Source organism: Leptonychotes weddellii, chromosome 11, assembly GCF_054177405.1.
Source record: "Leptonychotes weddellii isolate Sample4059 chromosome 11, ASM5417740v2, whole genome shotgun sequence".
Taxonomy (NCBI): domain Eukaryota; kingdom Metazoa; phylum Chordata; class Mammalia; order Carnivora; family Phocidae; genus Leptonychotes; species Leptonychotes weddellii.
The window spans coordinates 82,023,359-82,046,906 of NC_138379.1; the positions used below are offsets into that span (position 1 = coordinate 82,023,359).

Consider the following 23,548-nt stretch of genomic DNA (forward strand, 5'->3'; position numbering starts at 1 on the left):
CTCATAGGGCTTTATTAATCTGGAAAACCTCTTCTATCCAATTTTTAAAAGAATTTTTTGGTGGACAAGGAGAAACACCAAAACAGAGAAGAGTCCAGCTCTGTTAATCACAACATACTCAGAGAACTCAAAAGTGAGTAACCGCATCATATATTTTCCCGGCCTCATTTTGTCATCTAGAAATGAAGGGTCAGACCGGATGATCTCTAGAACCGTGTTCCTATAGGAAGTTTTAGGATTCCACCGCATCTTCAAGAGAACATGGCTACTACGTATGTGGCAAAGACACTGGGTACTACAGGCTAAGTCCTCCCAACTAGGATGGCAACACTCCTGCCATTTGGGAAAAAAGATACTGTCAACTTATGTGTTTGAATTAGATTACTAGACAAACATGATGACTTTTAAATGAAACCCAAATGCTAACAAACACCAAGAACTAAGTTGCTGTCAAAGAGCAAAACCACTAACGACATCATATTTAACTAGACTGTCCATCCAAATCAAAGCATAGCAAACCACAGAAGTCAGAATGGCAGCAGAGATGGGAAATGGTTTCTTCCTCAGAAGATCCCTCTCCTATACAGACTAGAATTCTGCAAGCCATTGCATGTTATTTCCACTGAGGACTGTCTCTCAGGAGACTTCTTGAAGTCTAGAATTTCACGACATTCTAGATATTTTCTTGGCGAGAACAATGACAAATATTGCTTAAAAATGGAAATACCCCCATATCATTTTTATTTTCTTTATTTTAATATAGCCTTTCAAGGATCAGAAAAAATAAATATTTTGTTTGTTTTGTTTTTATTTTATTTATTTTATTGACAATAGTAGACCACATTTCATCTGTAAAAAACAACAGTCAGATTATTCCCAAAGTTGTATATACTACCGTATCATTCAAAATCTATGAATCTGAGGATGCTCTGAGTAGGTTACCTTCAATTCAACTACCAGGTCTTTTAGTCATTCCATGGAAATTGACCACACACACACACCCCAGGCCCCCCCCAACCTAGTTCCCAAAGAGAAGCATTATAAAGAATAAAGCATAAGTGGCCTGACAGAGAAGAGCCCCGTAAAGAGGTCTAGCTCATAAGCCATCTCTTACTTAGTGTGAGAGAAAGGGAAGGATGCAAGCCCCCCCCCGCCCCCCAGTATTTAAGATCATCCTTTACATGCAAAGAAAGCAAGGGGAAGCCATGGTCTCTTAACAAACAAAAGGTACCATGCACTTAACTGGCCATACCTGAAGGAGACCTTGTGGGACTTCGTACTCGGACTTCTTCATCTGAGCCAAAACCTAAGAACTGCTCATCCTACAACAAAGGAAAATTATTTTAAAATCAGAAACAAAAACACAAGTGTGAACATATCCCAAAGAAATGCCCAGAGGAGACACAAATGAATTTGGAAAATCAGACTCTATATATTAATCATTATCATTTATATGGATAATATAAAAAATAATATTGAAATAAATGGACCCAGTCATACAGCTTCATTACAGACAGATAGGAGCTGTGTAGTAATTGAACAATGCATTGAAATGTCATCTTTGGTGCATAGTACACAGGGGATAGTCCTTAATTTCAAACTATAGATACAGCCCAAAACAATTAAAGAACGGCTTTAATTCAAGTAAGTAAATCAGTACAATGGCAGAAATATACAGCCCCAATAAAACAAACAAATCTTTTCAACAAGTAGATAAGTTTACACACACATAAGGAATAACATAAACCATATCATAATCTCTTGTCTACTAAATATTAATAGAGACTGAAATTGCCATAATTGTCAGTTCCTTAACTCAGGAATTGACATTTAGATGTGATTTCTATACATTTGAGATCCAAAGATTCTCAACATGCATTTTATGGCATCAATTTAAAATGCCCTGTGATAAGAGACTTAATGGTGGGCAGCAGCATCTGTGAAAGGGATCATGAATTGACCGCATACAGGATGAAATAATGCATTCAAGAACTTACGGAAGCATCTTACTCTCTGTTATACTTGGAAAAGGCAAAAGGCAAAAACTTCCCCTTACCTCTAACTTTTAACCTGCCCTTTGAAAAAAATCCTTAAGGATTTAACTTATTTTGACAAGTTCTCAAGAAAGGTGGTCTATTTAAACAAACTGACTAACAGAAATTCACTGATTCAGAAACAGTTCTTTCCAGAAAGAGACAAGAGAGACAGAATTTCAAATCCCTGAAACAAAATCCACATACAACAAGAATAAAATAAGGATTGAGAGACAAATTTTCTTGAATCTCCAATTTATACTGATAAGCCTAGCCCCAAAATATGTTCCAACAATTAAAGCCCCAATTTTCCTCTCAAGAGCAAAGACCACATGCATATGGACAACATCTGTGGATTTTCTGAAAAGTTGTTTCCCCAGTTAGTGTAAAGCTAGAGTCAGGTGCTAATCTGTTCAACCACTTATTAATCAGGAATATATGAAAAGATACATGCAACCTTTTAGACAAATTAGCAGGTTCAGCTCTTAAATTTAAATGCTTTAAGAAGCAAAATGTTTGAGTCCAAGATCTTGCAAACTACGCAACTGAGAGACAGTTCTTAGAATCTAAGGTTTTTGTTCTGAAGTTGCTAACATTATTAAAGCATTTAACTATTTAAGAAAAACCTGAAATTATCCTCTTCAAAGGGATTTGTCTGAAAAGCACTATAATTCTAAGAATGTGTAAAACCTAAGTTTAAAGAATACAAGAGTAGGATGCTTTTTACAGTCCTTTCTCTCATCATTAAATTAAATTTAAATTCTTATTATGAATATTATTTGTGAATAAGAATAAATCTACCTCTTCATCTCAAAACAAGTTAGGACAACCTCATACATGTGGGGCTTAACCCCAAATAAATTTCTGGAATGACTTTCAGGGTTTACACTTGCAAACTACAACATTACAAAAAGAGAAGCCCAAACTCACAAGACCCAATTAATCCAAAAACCTGTCACAATAATGGAAATTCCATACTGTTAATTTTTTTTTTTTTAAGTAAGCTCTATGCCGAACATGGGACTTGAACTCATGAGCCCCAGATCAAGAGTCGCGTGCTCTACCGGCTAAGCCAGCCAGGTGCCCCCATATTGTTAATTTTTTTAAAATACACTTTTGGGCAGGAAAAAACGACATTTAAAATAGTAATCCTACAATGTACTTTGAGAAAAAAAGCAGGCAAAGAAAATAGCCCCGTGGTAAGCTGCCTCAAATGCTGAAGAAAAAAAAAATCAAAAACAATAAAAAAATGACAGTACCTTAGAATTTTAGAGGGGCCCAGTCCACCACTGGCATGTCCGCACATGACATGACTAAGGAGCGCGCTCGTGGGCCTCGACTGAGGACTCAGTTCTAGCACTTCCAGGCTATCTGATCTTAGACAAGTAACTTACTATTTTTTTTTTTAAAGATTTTATTTATTTATTTGACAGAGAGAGACACAGCAAGAGAGGGAACACAAGCAGGGGGAGTGGGAGAGGGAGAAGCAGGCTTCCCGCAGAGCAGGGAGCCCAATGCGGGGCTCGATCCCAGGACCCCGGGATCGTGACCTGAGCCGAAGGCAGACGCTTAACAACTGAGCCACCCAGGCACCCCGTAACTTACTATTTTTATGTCTCAATGTCTTCGTTTACTGAAGTGTTGTAAGGAGTAAATGAAATAATTTATGTAAATTATGTAATTACATTATGTAAAATCACTCAGAAAATTATAAGGCAACATCCATACTGTAGTTCTTATTATTGATGTGGTTTTAGAAACTGACTGGAGGGGCCAAATGACTTGCCTAAGATCATACAGTTAGTTACAAAGATTTCCTACCAAAATAGTTACAATTTAAAATTATAAATATTTAAAGGAATCAAATAAATAATCTCCAGTACAAAATTTGCTATTCCTAACATGTAAGTTAACATGACGCCCATTTTCAGATCCTTAAAGTTTGATTTAACTCATTCTTTTCCTGCATTATCCTCATGGAACGACATGCTAATCTAGACACTTCACGGAAGACTCCTGGAGGTTTCCGAACACTACCCAGGGACTAACTACACTGCTACATGCATGAATGTTATGCTCCCAGTGCTGCAGGGAGAGAGTTCTAGCAACTATACACATAATAACTAACCGGTGAAGTATCCAACAGGTGAGGTAATGAAAGATTATTAATCCTTAAAAGAAATGGAAGCGATCCACCCTGCTATGTTCACCATCAGCCACCTGGTGAGGCACGATACAATCCTAATTGCCACGCGCTCCAGAACAGAGTACTCCTGAGCTGTCAAGCGCTAACTGAACTAACTGCCAATGTTTAAATTTCACAAGTACTTTCCAACATGACAGAAAGTGTTAACTCTTTCCTTATGATCTCGCAGTTGGAATAAGAAAAGAATGAGTAGTCAAAAAAGACTCCACCTCCCCCAAGAACTTTCTTTTCACTTGAAATACAGGTTGACTTCTTCAAGCTTGCTTAAAAGTAACTACCCATTGCTTTAATAATCCAGTTAAGCCAAAAACAAAAGCCTGCATTGTTATGTTAAAGAGCTCTAACCTTCTGACTCCGAATTTCCAAGTAAGAGCCGTAAAAAAAAAAAAAGAATGAACGAACGAAAGAAAGAAACAGAAGGGAAGCCAAATCGAGAAAGTGCTGGGAACGAGCTGCTACAAGAGGGTGCTTGCTCCGTGGAAGTCTTTCCTGCCTCCCTCTCATCTCGCTGCCATCACCCCCTTTCACAGGTGGGGTTCCTGGAAGATGTCGTCAACAAGGTAACAGTGCTGGCCTCCCAAGGATTTAGACTTGCCTAAAAATCAAAAGGCTAAGACAAAATGTCTACCAAAAAAGCCAACAAAGGGAGCTGCAATTAAATTCACGTTTGGCACTGTAGCATAAGCCTGGACAGCCCTGAAGAGAGAAAGGACAGGAGACACCATGCTACACATGATCAAGTATTCCTGGGAACTGGGCCCAAACAGCCATACATCACACATACTTTTCCTTTCAATATGGCTTTCCCTGATGAGCACAGCATTCTAAAGACAGAGTACAGGGAAGAGCCATCAAACCGATGCCTTCTGAACAGTGATGTCCTTGGGAGTCCAGACTGCCAAGATTTTAACACTTTCTTTCCTCCAAACAGAAAAATATCCTTGCCAAGTGGAGCACGGTAAAATACTATTCTGTCATATTTAGCTTCCAGTGATCAAGAATGCAATGAACCTATCTAATGTCACTTCCTAAATGAAATCTAACTGTATAAATAATAAATGTGTAGAATGTCTGTCTTTATGACCCATACCCCTAACTCTAGGGTAACCAGTTATTTGAGAACTTCTGGCATACCTTTAGCAGGTACACCTCTACTAAATTCTACTTTATAAGTACCTTAACATTTGAGGATTTTTATTTTAATGGAAGAATTTTAATTCTTTAGAGTCTGGTTCTATTTGTAAATGATGGGGCAACAGGAATATTTTTTTTTCCACAAGAGAACCTAAGTGAACCCAAAGTAAGTATTCAGATAATAATGTTTACATATGAAATATAAAGAAGACATTTGAGAAAAATACATGAAATTCTGTGTTTCAAGGAATTATGTACTACCAAGCCAACTTTTCAAACAAAGCACTATTTCTTTTACTTCTTCATTCATTCAAAAACCATTTATATGCTTGCCATTTACATGCTATCTGCTCCAGATGCAAAGATAAGTAAGACATGATTCCTGCTCCCAAGAAGTATCTAAAGGCAGACAGGCAGGTGCATGATTTCATTCTTCCTTTCAAAAACCAACGCCAGTGAAGGATAAAATACTATGTAACTCGTATTCTGGAATAAAAAATTGGCTTACCTCTTGGAACAGTTCATTCTTCCTTTTATATTAGTATTCGGTTCATAGAGAAACATTTAACAAATTTCAGAATCCTTCCAAAGGACGGCAATGTGCATTTCCATCCCTCAGTACTGCAACTAGGCACCACTCCAGCATCAACAATCAGAGTTTAGGTAATCGAGACCTAAGCCATCTGCACTGATTAGATGTGACACAGTTCCTAGTAACACCAGTGATCTGATAAACTTTCAGCTGATCCACCTCAACACCTTTTCTTCCCTACCCCTAACTAAAATACATAGATTTTTAGTTCCTCCCTTAAATTCTTCCCAGTTTACCATAGTCAGAGCAAAAATCACTCACCTGGAGTTCTTCACCTCCCAGGCTAAGGTGGAGGTACCAAAGCTAATTTGAAAACTTTTCTATTAAATAAACAAGCTCAGCCGCTTCCAGCCTCAGATGAGTAAGGTCTAGGATAAGTCTGCTCACTTTCTTTTCTGGCCAGAGACTCATCTGCATATTCGGTCTCCAAAATGTTTAGTCTTAAGAGTTTGAATAATCAAATTTCTTCAACTACAAAGGTTTATCGGTGAATCAACTGGAGATTAACATCAATAACCACAGACAGTATCAAAATCACCCCAATACTCTAATTGTTCGAAATTCTTTGAAATTTGAAGCTTCTAAGTTTTATTATCATCATATATGGCTTCATCATATGAGGAGACCACAGGAGAACTAAGAAGATCATGAAGAGGGCGCCTGGGTGGCTCAGTTGGTTAAGCGACTGCCTTCGGCTCAGGTCATGACCGGGATCGAGTCCCACATGGGGCTCCCAGCTCAGCGGGGAGTCTGCTTCTCCCTCTGACCCTATCCCCTCTCATGCTGTTTCTCTCTCTCAAATAAATAAATAAATAAATAAATAAAATCTTAAAAAAAAAAATCATGAAGAACAACCAGAGAAGATGAAGAAACTTCACAGAAGCATACTGTGTATCTCAGGTCTAGTTAAAAAGGAGTAACACGGCTCCTTTGGGAGTTTATTCCAGTTAGCTATCACTTCTGCTGGCACATTTCCCTTTGTGTCTCCTGCTTCCAGCTCTAAAACAACAAGGTCTTGATGTTGCATTTTAAAGACATGTACACATAATTACTAGTACTTAATTAGCATAAGGGTTTTTTAAAAAATGTGCTTACATGTTTATTTCCTTCTCTAGAGTGTTCACCCTTTGAGGATAGGGACAGTGTACTCATTTTTTTATTCCCAGTATCTGGCACAAACTTGGCACTCAATAAATGTTTGTAAAATGAAAATAAAAGAAACACAATTGTTTATAAAACATTAAGTAGCTAAGTAGCTACTGTGGTAATAGCACTGTAGTAGAAAACACTGGTGGACTCCAAAGAATTAGACAAAATGATTCTTCTTTTTAAGAATGCTGTGGGAGAATGTACTCAGGCTAGCAGGACAGACTAAACCAATTCACTGATTGATTCATTCATTCAAATACGTAAGCCCATTTCTGGGTTAAGGGATGAGGACAGCTCATCTAAACATAAAAGACAGCTTCTGCCTTCCAGGACCTGCTAGCCTGTTATGAATAGATGCTGAGGGGCGCCTGGGTGGCTCAGTCAGTTAAGCATCTGCCTTCAGCTCAGGTCATGATCTCAGGGTCCTGGGATCGAGCCCCGCATCGGGATCCCTGCTCCTCGGGGAATCTGCTTTTCCCTCTCCCTCTGTGTGCTCTCTCTCTCTTTCTTTCAAATAAATAAATAAATAATCGTTTTAAAAAATAGATGATTAAGTTAATGGAATACAAGTGTGTTGCCTGCCATGCTGGAGGAATACATGTGCTAATGGAATGAATACGGCAGCACAGCAGAAAGACGAACACAATGAAGGAGAAAGGGTCAGGAAAGCCATTACAGAAAGGACGAAAACTTAATCTAACTTTTGAAGGATGAGAAATCAGGGTCAGGCAGAGAACAGTTCAAACAAAGGCACAGACGGACAAGAGTACATGGCGTGAAACAACAGTGTAGGACGGCTGAGGCCCCAGCCGATGTGGCAAAGGGGCGTAAGATGCTGAACGGGGATTAAAAAAGAGAGAGGCAGGTCATGAAAAGTGTTAAATGCCTTCACAAGTTGGAAGTTGATCTTCAGGGACGCGCGGGCCTCATCCCGAAGGCTCTACAGCTCGTCCACAATGCGTTCAGGCGGGCAGAGAGACATGATTAGATTTATATTCTCTTTTTTTTTTTTAAGATTTTATTTATTTATTTGACACAGAGAGAGAGACAGCAAGAGAGGGAACACAAGTAGGGGGAGTGGGAGAGGGAGAAGCAGGCTTCCTGCTGAGCAGGGAGCCCGATGCGGGGATCGATCCCAGGACCCTGGGATCATGACCTGGGCCGAAGGCAGACGCTTAATGACTGACCCACCCAGGCGCCCTAGATTTATATTTTCAAAAGATCACTATGACAGCAGTGGGTAAGCAGAGATTGCCTTTACAACCACAGGCAGGAAAAGTTGTAAAATGACAGCAGCAACACTGGGGATTGAGGGAAAAGGGCAGATTCCACAGACAGGAAGCAAATGGACAAAGTTTTGATATGAAGGGTTAAGGCAATAGAAAGAATCAATAAAATCTTGCAGGTGTTTGGCCTAGGTTGATTAGGTTTGTGGCGATATTTCCCAAGATTGGGATTACAGAAAGAAGAAAGGTTTATAGAAGTGGAAAGGGAGATCACTTCAGATATCTGAATTTGAAATGTCCATCCAAATTGTAAGATAGGATAATGATCTGGAGAAAACACATCTGATTCCATGAAAAAAATATATATATACACACACACATATGAATGATGAAACTGTATGTATAAATGCAAGCAATCACCCAAGGACAGAATAATGAGAGAAAAGGAGGGTCCATGGCAGATGCCTATGGAATACCTACACTTAACAACATAAAGGTGAAAGCCAAGGTTGGAGATGAAAATGGCCAAGAGGAAGGTCATGAGTGATAGGCACACAATAGTCAAGGGAAGGAATATATAGCAAGGGATGGTCAAGTTGGGTAAGGGCCGAAACTCGTACAGTGGGAGAACAAAATTGGGGGGTCACCCCTAACCTTAACACAGCCAACTTTAATGCAGTGTTAGAGGCAGGAGGAGCCAAACTGCAGTGGGTAGAGATGTGATTAGAAAGTGACAAAATGGGGGGTGCCTGGGTGGCTGTCAGTTGAGCCTCCGACTCTAGGTTTTGGCTCAGGTCGTGATCTCAGGGTTGTGAGATGAAGCCCCGCATCAGGCTCTGTGCTCAGCGGGGAGTCTGTTTGAGATTCTTTCCCTCTCCTCCCACCACCCCCGCCACTCACACAGGCATGCACACACTCTCTCTCTACATTAAATTAAATAAATAAGATCTTTTTTTTTAAGATTTTCTTTATTTATTTGACAGAGAGAGACACAGCGAGAGAGGGAACACAAACAGTGGGAATGGGAGAGGGAGAAAGGCTTCCCGCCAAGCAGGGAGCCCGATGTGGGGCTGGAGCCCGATGCGGGGCTCTATCCCGGGACCCTGGGACCATGACCAGAGCTGAAGGCAGACGCTTAACGACTGAGCCACCCAGGCACCCAAATAAATAAAATCTTAAAAAAAAAAAGTGACAAAATGGAAATGAGTATAGCCTCGTCTTTTGAAAAAACTCAGTTATGTGGGAAACAAGAGATAGGGCACAAGGCAGGGAAAGACCAGCTTGGGAGGACTATTTCTTGAGTAGAATATGTTTATATGCCAAAGGGGAACACAGCAGCAGGAAAGAGACTGAAAATCCTCAAAAGCAAAGCGGCAATAAATGGAAAAAGCACTGGGAGGAGGCATCAGTCCTGGGAAGGAATGAATACAAAGCACAATGGAGGGAAATTCTCTTCTTTTAGGAAAAGGGTTAAGCAAGGATTTAGTCAAAGAAGTTCATGGGCGGGAGTAAGCTGAGAAATTTCTCTCAAAGTACAGGCAAAACTTCGTTTATATAGGTATCTGTCAGGTGAGAAACACAACAGATTTCTCCAGCTTCTCTCAAAGAGACTTATAACCTACAAAAGTTTTTAAGAACAGAGTTCTGAAGGACATATATCATGGACAATGGCTAATTAATAAATGGGATCGGGTGCCTGGGTAGCTCAGTCCGTTGGGCATCGGACTCTTGGCTTCAGCTGGGCTCATGATCTCATGGGTCGTGGGGTCAGCCCCTGCATGGGGCTCTGCGCTTGGTGGGGTGGGGGGTGGGGTCTGCTAGAATATTCTCTCCCTATGCCCCTCCCCCACTCACACACACATTCTCTCTCAAATAAATTTCTCTTTTTAAAAGATTTTATTTATTTATTTGACAGAGAAAGAGAGAGAGAGCAAAGGAGGGAACACAAGCAGGGGGAGTGGGAGAGGGAGAAACAGGCTTCCTGCTGAGCAGGGAGCCCGATTCCAGAATCCTGGGACCATGACCGGAGCCGAAGGGAGACACTTAACGACTGAGCCACCCAGGCGCCCCTCAAATAAATCAATCTTAAAAAACAAAGAGAATAAATGGAAGGGCACAATAATGGGGAGAAAATCAGACGTAAGCATTAGTAAAAACTGATCTGGTTGGAAAAGGGTAGCCACAGCAGGCTCAAGATAAGAGACACATGAAGTATCAGAACCTTGTTAATTCTAGGATGGTATGGTCAAAGCTGATACACTGAACAGCAAGGAGCTACCACTGGTTCTCGATGTAGAAAAGGCGTAACTCAGAAGTTTACTCTGGAAAAGGTGTACACACACACACAATTAGAGTACGAAAGAGACTGAATAAAGGGAGACCAGATAGCAGTCTACAGCCATGGTTTGAATGGGGCTGGCATTCCTTCACTCAGCAAGCATTTACTGAGAACTGCTAGGCACTGTTGTAGCCTCTAAAGATACACTGACGAAATTCCTGCCCCATGCGGCTACAATTTAGTGGAGACAGAAAATAAACATACAACAAATAAATAAAGAGACCAAGGCAATAGGACCGATGGGAGTTAGCTGTGGGGGTTATTTTCCGTGGTCAGGAAAGGCTTCTTTAAAGTGATGGTTCGCCAAGGACTGGCAAACTGCGGGTCACTGGCTAAATCTGGTCTGCCACCTGTTTTTGTTCAGTCCATGAGCGAAGAAGGGTTTTTAACGTTTTTAAACGGTTAGGAAAAAAAAAGAAGACGAAGAAGAATATTTTGTACACATGAAAATTATATGGAACTCAAATTTCAGTGCACATAAAGCTTTACTGGGACACCTCCACGCTCATCCATTTACGTACTATCACTGCCGATGCGTTAAACGACAGCACAGGTTGAGTGTTACAACAGAGACCATTTGGCCCTTTGCAGAAAAAACTTGCTGAACCCTGGCTTAGGCCCAAATGAGAAAAAGACAGACATATAAAGATCCAGGTGGAGCAGTATCCTTGCTTGACCGAAAGCGCAAAGCCCCAGAGACGGCCATAGGCCTGGCATGTACGCCAGACAAAAAGGGCGGCCTGGCTCTGGAGCAGAATGAGAGAATGAGGAGAGACGGTGCCAGAAAAGCAGACCTGACAGAGGCCAGAGCCTGTACGGTTTTGATGGCCACGGGAAGGAATGGGGATTATTTATTCTGGCAGCGGGGGGATGGAGGGTGAGGCGAGTGCCACTGACAGATTTAAAGAGAGGGAATAATAAGATTTGACTCGGTTCCACTTGGAGCACATAGTGGCTGTGTGAAGGACAAGCTTTAGCGAGGTAAGAACACAAGTAAGGAGATGACAGAATAGTCCAGTGACAAGATTATAATGGGTGAGTCAGGGGTTTGGGTGGTAGAAATGAGAAGTTGGATTTTGGAGGTAGCACAGAAAGAATTTGCTGATGGGTTATTTGGGATATGAATAAAACAGAGAAATCAAAGGTAACTCTTAAATTTTAGGCCTGAGCAATTGGGTAAATGGCAGAGTCATTCCCAAACACAGAGAAAAGAGGAAATCAAGACTTTTTGGCTATGTTAAGTGGAAGACACATTAGATATCCAAGTGCTTCAATGTCTACTTGTTTTCTTGCCTGGGAATAGTAGTGGCTACCTCGGAGAGTGGTCAAGATTAGGTAAAATGATCGATGTAAGGTACTCAGAATACTGCCTAGCCCGTAATAAACAATAAATGCTAACTACTCCTATTATTATTACCCAAATGGAAATGCCAAATATGCACTTGGTTATGTAACGCTGGTACTCCAAGAAGTAGTCAGAGTTAGAGACAAAAACTTAGTAGTCCCTGCGCATGTAGATGAGGCCTGGATGAGATCACCTAGGAAGAGGATGTAGCCAAAGGCGGCCTCCTAGACGACCCCAACATTCAGAAAAGTGAAGCAGGGGAGGGAAGCCATACAGAATACTGAAAATTAATGACCAATGACTTAAGAAAAGAGCAGGGGAACTTAGTGTTACAGAATCCAAGAAAAGAAATGTTTCAAGAAGGGAGTGGTCAGCCGATTCAACGCTGCCCAGAGGTTTAACAGGATGAGGACCAAGAATTATCTATTCAATCTGGCAAGACTGCGCTCCTGAGGACTCTGATAAGAGCTATTTCAGTGGAACCAGGGGGAGAAAGCCCAGCTACAGTGGCTGAGGAGGAGAGAGAGGTGAGGAAGTGGGCAGCAGTGACACACAGCACTTTCAAGGAGTTTTGCTGTGAGAAGGAACCAAGAACTGGGTAGTCGCTGGAGGAGGACATGAGGTCAAGGTTTCTTTCTTTCTTTTTTTTTTTTAAAGAAGGATTATGGGCGCCTGGGTGGCTCAGTTGGTTAAGCAACTGCCTTCGGCTCAGGTCATGATCCCGGAGTCCTGGGATCGAGTCCCACATCGGGCTCCCGGCTCGGCGGGGAGCCTGCTTCTCCCTCTGACCCTATCCCCTCTCATGCTGTTTCTCTCTCTCTCTCTCAAATAAATAAGTAAAGTCTTTAAAAAAATAAAATTAAATAAAGAAAGAAAGAAGGATTATATTAAGATACTTGGGTGCACCTGGCTGGCTCAGTCAGTAGAGCATGGGACTCTGGATCTCAGGGTCCTAAGTTTGAGCTCCACATCAGGCATGGAGTTTACTTAAAATTAATTAAAATCTTAAAAAAAAAAAAGATAATCAGTTTTATATGTTAATGAGACCAATCCAGATGTGAGAGAAAAACTGTGGATGCAGGAGAGAGGTGATAATTGCAGGAACAACCCTGAGGAGATGAGAGGGATGGAATCCAGAGTACAAGAAGAGAGTGGTACTTTCTTTGATTGTAGAAAGTGGCAGAGGATGTGGTAGTACTTAAGTTCCCTTTTAACATGAAGGGAAAAACTATTAAATACCTTAAGAATATTTAAAATATCGGGGCGCCTGGGTGGCTCAGTCGTTAAGCGTCTGCCTTCGGCTCAGGTCATGATCCCAGGGTCCTAGGATCGAACCCTGCATCGGGCTCCCTGCTCGGCAGGAAGCCTGCTTCTTCCTCTCCCATTCCCCCTGCCTGTGTTCCCTCTCTCGCTGTGTCTCTCTCTGTCAAATAAATAAATAAAATCTTAAAAAAAAAAAAAAAGAAAAAAAAGAATCAGTAAATCAGTAAATGAAGAACACACTTGAATTGCTCCCAAGGACAATTCCGTTAATATTAGTTGTAAGAACTTCAACCTTCAAATGACCAATTTCCAAAGTATCTTGCAAAGTACTACAATTTTCGTACCTATATTCATGCTATATTTTAAGCAGAGCTCAGGAAAAAGAAGTTAGATAGTAAGTTCCATGAGAGAAGGGACTTGTTCATTGCTAGTGCCCCAGTACTTGATCATCTGTCTGGTACATAAAAGATGTTTTTTGAAAAATGAATTAAGAGGGGCGCTTGGGTGCACAGTCGGTTAAGCATCTGACTCTTGATTTTGGCTCAGGTCATGAGATTGAGCTCAGTGAGGAGTCTACTTCAGATTCTCTTTCCCTCTCCCTCCCTCTCTGCTCCTCCACTTGCTCGCATGTGTGCTCTCTCTCTCCCTTTCTGTAAAATAAATAAAATCTTTTAAAAAATGAACTAGATTTTCCAATCTCTCTCCATTTCTTACATGTACAGTGATACATTTATGAATGTCACTTAGGGGGAAGGTGAGCCTCATTGCAAGTACTTTTTTATCATTTGTAATGGAAGAAAATATAGTGACGTCTCTAATTCATTTCCAAAAAGTGGAATACAACAATAATTAGAAGGAGAGGGGGAGAAGTATAATATACTCAAGCACAGTCAAATACACAGACATTAAGAGACAAACTTCCTAAGCCAAGATGGTTTCTGAAAGCAACTATCAAGAAATGTATGCAGTTACTGAACTAACATCACAGTCTCTTGTCAACAGATTGTCAGGGGTATGGCCAAGGCCAAATTTTCTCTTGTTATTGGTGCATTAAAGAGAACAGTGGTTATTTGAATTATGTAACAGCTAGGAAGAGATTTAAACTGTTTTAGGGGCACCTGGGTGGCTCAGTCGGTTAAGCATCTGCCTTTGGCTCAGGGTCGTGGTCCCAGGGTCCTGGGATCAAGCCCCGTATTGGGCTCCCTGCTCATCGGGGCATCTGCTTCTCCCTCTGCCCCTCCCCACTGCTCGTGCATGCTCTCTCACGCTGTCTCAAATAAAATCTTTAAAAAAATAAACTGTTTTAAATATGATCTCTGCCTGATATTGAGAAATGTTAACGCAAAAAAGTCACCTAGGATTAAAGAGTGCAAAGCAATACTACACTCTTGTTCAATAATAACAGCTGGTAAAATTTTCATCCACGCAAGAATGAAGTTCAGTTTTCAAATATTTAATTCAATTCTACCTAGCAACTGCCACCTGAGAAACAGAAATATTACCCACTTTGTCATTAGAGAAAGTAGTAGTACTCTTCATCCTCATTCCATGTCAACAAGGGCAAAAAGCAAAGATGCTCAAAACAGCCAAGCAAATGAGACAGGTGAACCCCACCCATCTCATAAAGAAGCTCATTGGTGAAAGAAAAGAAAAGAGAAGAGAAGAGAAGAGAAGAAAAGAAAAGGAGAAAAGAAAAAGAAAAGAAAACACAGCAAATGAATATACTACATCAGATAGTAAGCTATACAGATTCTTGGCAATGCCCCAAATTATTTCACAGGATATTAAAAAACCAAACCAAAACAAATCAAGAAAGGTATATTTCCAGACTCCTAGGTTCCAAGTCTGAAGCAGAAGAAATAAGCCTGATATACTATAGAACTTAAGTTAATCATCACCATTCACAGGGTTTATTCTTCTCTGTTTAACAGGAAAGTACCACAACATGGCCAGATCCATTTGAATAGGCTGGAAAAATTAAGCCAACAAACACCAACATTGTTTTCAGAGATGGTTTTTTTTATTACAAGAGGTTTGGGTCCCCCATATGCCAACTTTAAGTAGTTAATTTCATTTTGAGTTATATGCTCATTCGATTGCAAGATTCTACTACAAAATTTCAACTTTCTTCTTCCAGCTTGTTGGTCATATCTTGGTACAAAAGGTAGGGTGCATCTTTCCTTCTGAGAGGACAGATGCGCTGCTGAATGACCAAGAGCAACTCCAGTAACACGAGGTTTTCACAACTTCCTTCTTTCTGAAGGTAAATAGGGTTATCTTTCAGTAAAGTCAGTTTTCTGAAGGAGCAACGTGAAGTTAGATAACAAAAGTGAACATTCTCCTTGGCAAAACAACAAAGCTACCAAGTCAGCCAACATCATTTTCACCTCATATTTTTCAGGAATTAATGTTCAATGTAACAGTTGGGAAGTTTTGTGTTCTTAATATCTTGAAAAACCAATTGACTCTCCTGACTACCACATCGTATTTGGAAGTTTGCCATCACATTCTGAGAAGCCCACATTATGTGGCATTAACCTATTAAAAAAAAAAAAAAGTCCCTGGTATTTTTTTTATTACTCCAGCTCTAGAGTCTCTCAAGTAGATTACAGAAACATGACAATTATTCTTTGCCTTCATAATCGCTTGCTTTCCAAATTTAAACCTGTATGACTAGCAATTAAAAGTTCCAGGAAAAGGGGTGCCTGGGTGGCTCAGTTGGTTAAGCGTCCGACTCTTGATTTCGGTCAGGTCATGATCTCAGGGTCATGGGATCGAGCCCGCATCAGGCTCCGCAGGGATTCTCTCTCCCCCTCTCTCCCTCTGCCCCTCGCTGCCCCCCCCGCCAAACTGGCTACTGCTCACTCTCTCTAAAATAAATAAATAAAATCTTTTTTTTTTTTTTTTTTAAAGATTTTATTTATTTATTTGAGAGAGAGAGAATGAGAGACAGAGAGCATGAGAGGGAGGAGTGTCAGAGGGAGAAGCAGACTCCCTGCCGAGCAGGGAGCCCGATGCGGGACTCGATCCCGGGACTCCAGGATCATGACCTGAGCCGAAGGCAGTCGCTTAACCAACTGAGCCACCCAGGCGCCCCAATAAATAAAATCTTTAGAAAAAAAAGTCCCAGGAAAAGCATGTATCTCTTACAATTCCCAGAGTTTCTTAAGTGACACCCAATTTTACGATTTACAACCACCCTTGACTTTGCCACCACTTGCAGAATTCCTGCAAGAATCCAGCTACCGGGCGCCTGGGTGGCTCAGTTGGTTAAGCGACTGCCTTCGGCTCAGGTCATGATCCTGGAGTCCCGGGATCGAGTCCCACATCAGGCTCCCTGCTGAGCAGGGACTCTGCTTCTCCCTCTGACCCTCCCCCCTCTCATGCTATCTCTATGTCATTCTCTCTCTCAAATAAATAAATAAAATCTTTTAAAAAAAAAAAGAATCCAGCTACCTTTGAACTCCAGTCAGTTAATGAGATTGTCTGGTTAAGAGTGGACAGCATTTACTATATGAAACTTAGAAAATTCATTGTATGTACAAAACCTTAAATAAACCTCATATCACTTCACCTAAAGGAAGGCATTTATAGGTAATTCCAGTACTAAATTCAGAAGTCCTAAAGTGTCAATAACTCAATCAAGGTTTTGGAACAAGGTGGTAGGAAAAAGAGCTGGCGTTAATATCAGCTCTACCCAGGCTCTTGGTAATCTATATGAATAATCCCGATTCACAGTTTTCATTCTGACTGTACAGGAAATGCTTTCTGCAACCCAACATATCTAAAAAGGTTTCATTCTGAGTGATGCAAGCCCTCCACACAGCCTCAAAAGCCAAGGGTCAGAGGCCTTTGTAATCCTCATTCACATGAAGCAAGCTTGTATTAGATTGGAAAGGATTTACAAAGCACTTGTTATAATATGTCCACAAGCAGTGATAACCCTACCAAGGGATATTCTGCAGCACATCTCTTTAAACTACAACTGAAAATGGACATAAAAGCTACAAACACTTATTGGTTTCCCCAGTAAGACCACACCTACTGTTTTCCCCGGTGTTTCTTGAGGTTAAGATTTCTCTCTTAGCTCCATTTACTACATTTTTATTCTCCTATAAAACTACTATAATATCGTTTCATAAAGACATTTCTCTGGAGCTTACTACTGAAAGTTAATTATTGCCACAAATTGACAATTCAAGTCAAATACTTAAGGAGCCAGTAGGGCCCCAGGACCCCTGGGGGAATATTAAGAAGTACAAAACATGATCCACACCCTCTAGGATCTGAATGAAAATACACTTTTTGATTCCCAGAATGAGAGGGTAGCTCGAGAGATCATTTTATACATATATAGGCAGGACAGCACTTTAAAAATTCATCTCCAGAGAAGATGATAACGTTATTCTGGTAACCTTTTCAACCATCACTATGACAAACATCATTAGTAACGAGTTCTTTACGTAACTACCCTTTCTTTGCTTTAGTGTAGACCTATTTTCTCTTACTCTTGGACCCGTGGGGCTGGGAAACAGCTGGTTACCATTCCTAATAATGGACCCTTTTATGTCTTTGGAAGAGTTATTAAATTGCCTCTTAACCTTTCATTCTCCCAACCTTTCCTCACAGGACTGACTTCCAATCATATAATCATCTTTTGAGTCTCCTCAGAACCGCCTCCAACGTCTCCTCATCCCCTTTAAGTTGAGGAACCTAGAAACGGAAACAACACTCAAGTAAGGGGATGGTCAGCGCTGGCATTATCTACATAAAAGACGATGGTATCCTGTCAGGACACCTCAACATCACTTGTAAAGCCCCACTTAGTACTATTACAGAAATGTCCTCTGATGGCTCTTAGATGTTCCTCTGCCACACCTGAATTGGTTTACATTTTTTTTTTTTTTCAGAGATGGGGGATGTGGGACAGAGGGAGAGGGAGAGAGAAAATCGCAAGCAGGCTCCATGCCCAGGTGGGGAGCTGACGGAGCACTCGATCTCACGACGCTGAGATTATGAGCTGAGCCGAAATCAAGAGTCGGATGGATGCTTAACCCACTGAGCCACCCAGGAGCCCCAGTTCACTATTTTTAAAAAATCACTCACAATTAGCCTGCTAATAAGTCTTGTACAACGTAACAGCTTCGGTAACGCTGTCCTTGCAAGATATTCCTAAAAGTTGTATGTGTATCAAATTTTCAGTTCAACAGATATTCACTGATCACCTTCTATATGTAAAGTCACCACTATAAACAATATAAAACACAAACGGTGACTTAGAAATGGTCCAAGTCTTAAGGAAATCACAATCTAATGGGGGAAGACAGACATAATCAAAGATATTTACACCAGGGGCACCTGGTTGGCTCAGTCGGTTAAGCATCCGACTCTTGATTTTGGCTCAGGTCATGATCTCAGGGTCGTGAGATGGAGCCTCATGTTGGGCTCCATGCCAGGCATGAAGCCTGCTTGGGATTCTCTCTCTCCCTCTGCCCCTTCCTGCTCGCATGCATGCTCTTTCTCTAAAAATAAACCAAAAAAGTATTTACACTATAAGGTAACCTGGAGTAAACTCGTTAAAGGTAGGTATTAAGTACAGTAAGAAAACGGGAAAGGAGAAGCTGAGTTTCCACTATAGCAGTGGCATCTGTAAAAGCTTCTAAGAGGTGGGATCTGGGGATCGAGCTGAGCCACGAAAGATGAATGAGCCAGAGGCAGGACAAGATGGGCAAGACTTTAAGGCAAAGGAGAGGCATTGGCAAAGGTATAAAGGCAGGTACACACAGCCCGTGGAGAACATCCACTAGACCGGTAGTCCAGCACGGCTGAAGCACAGAAGTGAGAATGTGTGTTCGGGAGATAATGCTCAAAATGTAGAAATGTAGGCCAGCTAGATCATGGAGGGCTGAGAATTTTAAATCTTATTTTATGTTCAGTGAGGACGCAAAGGGTTTTAGGAATAAAGTGACATAATCAGATCTATATTTAAGAAAACCACTGGCAACGCTGTATATAGTGAAAAGGAAGGCAGGGAGACCGGTTAGGAGATTATGGTAATAATCCATGCAAAGGTAACGGAAATTTCAAGTAGGATAGTAAAAACAGCACAGCAGGGCCAGATTAAACACTGCAATAGCATCAGTGACAAGCCTCACAAACTGACTGGAGGGTGCGCGGAGAAAAGAGGTAAAGATAGCGACAGAGAGTATGAATGAGTGTTCCAATGGATACGGGTTTAGATTTGAATTCTAGCTCTGCCGCTTAGTCGCCATGACTTCAGGCAAACTATCTAGCTTGCCTGTGCCTCAGGTTCTTCATCTGTAAACGATGAGGTGTATTCGGTATTTCAGCAAACCTTTTTTTTAAGAGAGAGAAAGCAGAACTGTATGTTTCCTCCTTAAGCGTACTACCCTCTACTGGTTATTCTTAAACTTTAATCTGTTTTTGACTATTCTACTTGTGGTTCTTTTTTATTTCTCAAGCTAAGCTCCAACCCCCAGGAACTGTAACCTACAACTCAGCATTTCTTCTATAATTAAATTATTAATTGTGTTGATCTCTGTAGACCAACACTTAATTCTCCCTGCGCTGACATTTGAGAGCAAATGTCAACTAGTTACCAAGTACAGACGAATGGAGCCGAACCTGGGGGCCGAGGACCATGAAGAGCCTCAGAATCATTGCAAAGGATCCCTGAGTACTTACACTCATACACAAAAAGGTAAGGGACACTAGTTATCGAGACCAAGAGTAGCAACCCCAACATAGCTGCCTTGGCCTGATAACTATGCAACTCCTGGAGGCACTGAATTCCTCGGTGTCCTACCTGCCTATTTACTGTCTTGTTCTCTCTCCTCCCTTTTCTGCCTTATCTCTAATTATGTTCTCATTGGACACCAATGGTACCCCCTGTTGCCGAGATGCATAGCTGGCCTTCAGTTTGGTTATGCCTAGCTTACAAATGAACTTGACAGCCAGACCCAAATCTCCCTTCCAAGTACTAACCAGGCCCGACCCTGCTTAGCTTCCGAGATCAGACGCGATTGGGCGCGTTCAGGGTGGTATGGTCATAGACCCAAATCAAGAACATTCTAAAGTCAAGATTATAGCTCTCACATAGGTATGTATGTGTACACATATGCATGTATACATCAGAGTAATAAAACCCAGTTATCTTGATGGGAAGAAAATATTATAGCCCTCATGGCCTTTCAAACTTTGAGTCCTAATAATAATTAGGGATTCTTATGTACCAGGCAAATTGCTAAGTACTTTGCATGCATAATTTCAATTAAGCCTCACAATAATTTTACAAAGCTTGATTACTGCTAATTTACAAATGAAGAAACTGAACCACGGAGAGGTTAAGAAACTTTTCCAAGGTCATCCAGCTAATAAACGGGGGAGCAACAATTTGAACCCAGGCAGTCTAAATCCAGTGCCTGTGGTCTTAACAGCTCTTAATTACTGTGTTGTACTCTCTCACACTATTACAGATTAGATAATGAGATTCTCCCCCTCCTTTATAAAGGTATTTATATATGCACAAATAAAAAATCCTAGCCCGAGAGATTACAAAAGGATTTCCTCATTAGCTGAGCTTAGAGAGATGTTATCCACATGGTTTTACTGCTTATAATTAAAGGCAATAATCTTGGAACAATGTTGTATGTTTGCATTTGATCTAAAAATTAGTCAATACTCATGGATGGACAGAATTTGAATACAGACATGTGTAAATATTTATTCCTCTGGGTGTAGATACGTATTGTAGAGATATTTGTGATTAACTTCTCCTCAGTTTTCCAAACCGAGATAGTACAAAGGAGAGCTTCCTGAAAAAAAATGTTCTCCAACAACACTCCTCACAAGTAGTATTACTCTCCTAACTCAAGACAGAAAGCCACAGTTACTTTGATGCTGTAAAAGGAGAATGAAACAATGATGCCTCAGCAAAGCACTGATCATTAGGGTTGGATCTGGCTAAAACTGTTCCAATGTTAGAAAGGTTCATGGCTCTGGCTGCTGAAAGACATGAAAATACCTACAGCCAAGCATCCCAACCAAACTTAACAACAAAAATGCAAGAGATAAAATATATGAAAGAAGCTCCAACTCTAGAGATAAATGCCAGTGGAAGAGATCTGCCCCACTGGTGGGACACAAAGCATTGCTGTCGTGATAATTAAAGGTAAGTTTTCTGGGGAAATCCCTTCAGTCTATTTGTCAAATAGAAAAACAACTACTCATTTCAAAGGAAGGGGAATTTTCATAGCCAGTGCAGAAAACTGTCAACTAACTCTTACATTTCTATCTCTATTTCTTTAAAACTAAAGCTCATCAAAGATGTCCAACATCTAAAAAGTGAAGCCAAGTTTGGCCCCTAAGAAGTTTTGTACTAATCCTACAAGGGGACTTATGTCATCCCAAACAACTACAAATCACACGACAAAATTCATCCTTCAAATGCCTTGGTCTTTAAAAAGCAACCGTCTGGCAGTGGCTATAGCCCCATGGGTCAGCTTCCCCTGGTGTGTAACCTGACAAGGTACAAAGCCCACTGAAATATTTAACAGTGGTGGTATGGATTTCTTTGGATAGGTCAAGAAAAGCAGCTCATCCTTTTTAAAAACATAAAGAACCATTTTATGGGATGTCATTCCCTCAGTTCAAGAGTCTGTGCATTTCCTCGGGGCCTTCTCGGAGATCTTATTGAGGGGGAAAATGAAAAGGCCAACAAAAGGACCCCTTTTCTCTCCCTATTCCCAACATAATCCACCTCGGCCACAGGGCCAGTAGCATCCACACTGTCATAAATGCCAGCAATTAGAGAATTAGGCCATAAAACCACCCACTCAGGTATAAGAGCGCAGGTCTCCAGCTTTATTTAATGCATGCCATAAAGATCCTGTACTTCCTTCTTTCAGGCCTTCTTCACAACCAATGAAATGACAATAACAACAAAAAAGTAACCCTTTGTCTGCCTGCCTCATACTGATGTGATCAATGAAACCATCTGGGCCCAGGTGAAGGATTTAAGATTCCTTTTTCCTAATAAAGACTGCACTTCCTCTAGCATGCCGCATTTAGATCCATTAAAGGATAGGCTGCATTTTGAGCATTCGTATACTGGAAACTAAAGTGGAATTATTCTCCCTTCTTCTGAAACTACTCTAGAAGCCTAGCCAATTCCCAAACTTCGCAAGAAAAACTGGAACCTACAAGAGTATTCCTAATTAACTCAATAATTTCTAGAACCTCCCGAAGTCTTTTCTAATGAAAAAAGTTCATTCAAATCTCAAAGTTAATGTTCATTCGGTCTATGTTTTAAAATCTGATACAATTCAGGAGCTATCAATAATTTCATTTGATTATCTTCACAACCTACCAGTTCACAAAAATCATGAGTCTGTGATTTAATCCATGATAAAACTGTATTTATCAAACTTCAAACCAATCTAGGTAAGACCCAAACAAGTACTTTTTAACGGCGAGCTCTTTCCTACTAGTGCCCACGGGGTTAAAAACCTGATTAAAAAGCACAGGTAGGTTATGTCAGACTCATTAATAATTTAACCTTCCTTAATCCCTGAAAATAACATACGCAGACATCAGAGGTTCCCATCTCAGCAATCCTGGAGTAAATTCCTCCCAAAGTAGTGACAGTCACATAGCTTCCCCCTTTCTCAAAGGTCTATGCCACTGGGCTCTCCACCTTGGCAGAGGAAGAATGGAAAGACAAGATATTCACAAAAGGCCCTACCGAAGGCCTTCAAGTTAAGTGCTAGAAGGAAACTGAAGTCCTCTGCCAACACTAGTGGAATGTGGGCAGGCACAAAGAGATCTTAATTAGGAGACCTACAATTAAAACAGTGAGTCTCCAGAAGAGGGAGAGGCACTGCAGAGTGTTAGGCCTCAGAGCAAAGCAAAGTACCCTCGCCACCCCCTCTAGCTACAGGGCGATGGAGGCAATGGGTATCCGCTCAGAGGCTCTACAGAAGGGCAGCTTTAAGGTGAGCAAAGATATGGAAATGGAGTCAAGATGGGAGTATTTTCTCTTCTCAACTTCTAATCAGAAGGCAAATCACTATTTTGTGAACGATGGTTTCCTACGGGAGCACCGTGCCTTAAGACAATCAAATGGAAGGAAGAGATGGGGACATGTTATATGGTTCTCAGTGAGAATGAAGAAAAGTTCTAAAGACTACATTTCTGATGCTCAGTATAAACCAAAGTCCCACATTTCAGAGCCTATTGCCAGC

General features: G+C 41.0%; 1 protein-coding gene across 12 annotated transcripts in view; it reads right to left on the minus strand.

Moving 5' to 3' along the window:
* The window catches only part of KMT2A (lysine methyltransferase 2A), a 77,704-nt gene that overhangs the window by 48,927 nt on the left and 5,229 nt on the right, over window positions 1-23,548 (minus strand). For all 12 annotated transcript variants that reach the window (XM_081799379.1, XM_081799380.1, XM_081799375.1 and 9 more), the window contains one exon: window positions 1,253-1,322. In XM_081799379.1, coding sequence (XP_081655505.1) covers window positions 1,253-1,322 — 70 coding nt within the window. The remainder of the gene's footprint in view (window positions 1-1,252; window positions 1,323-23,548) is intronic.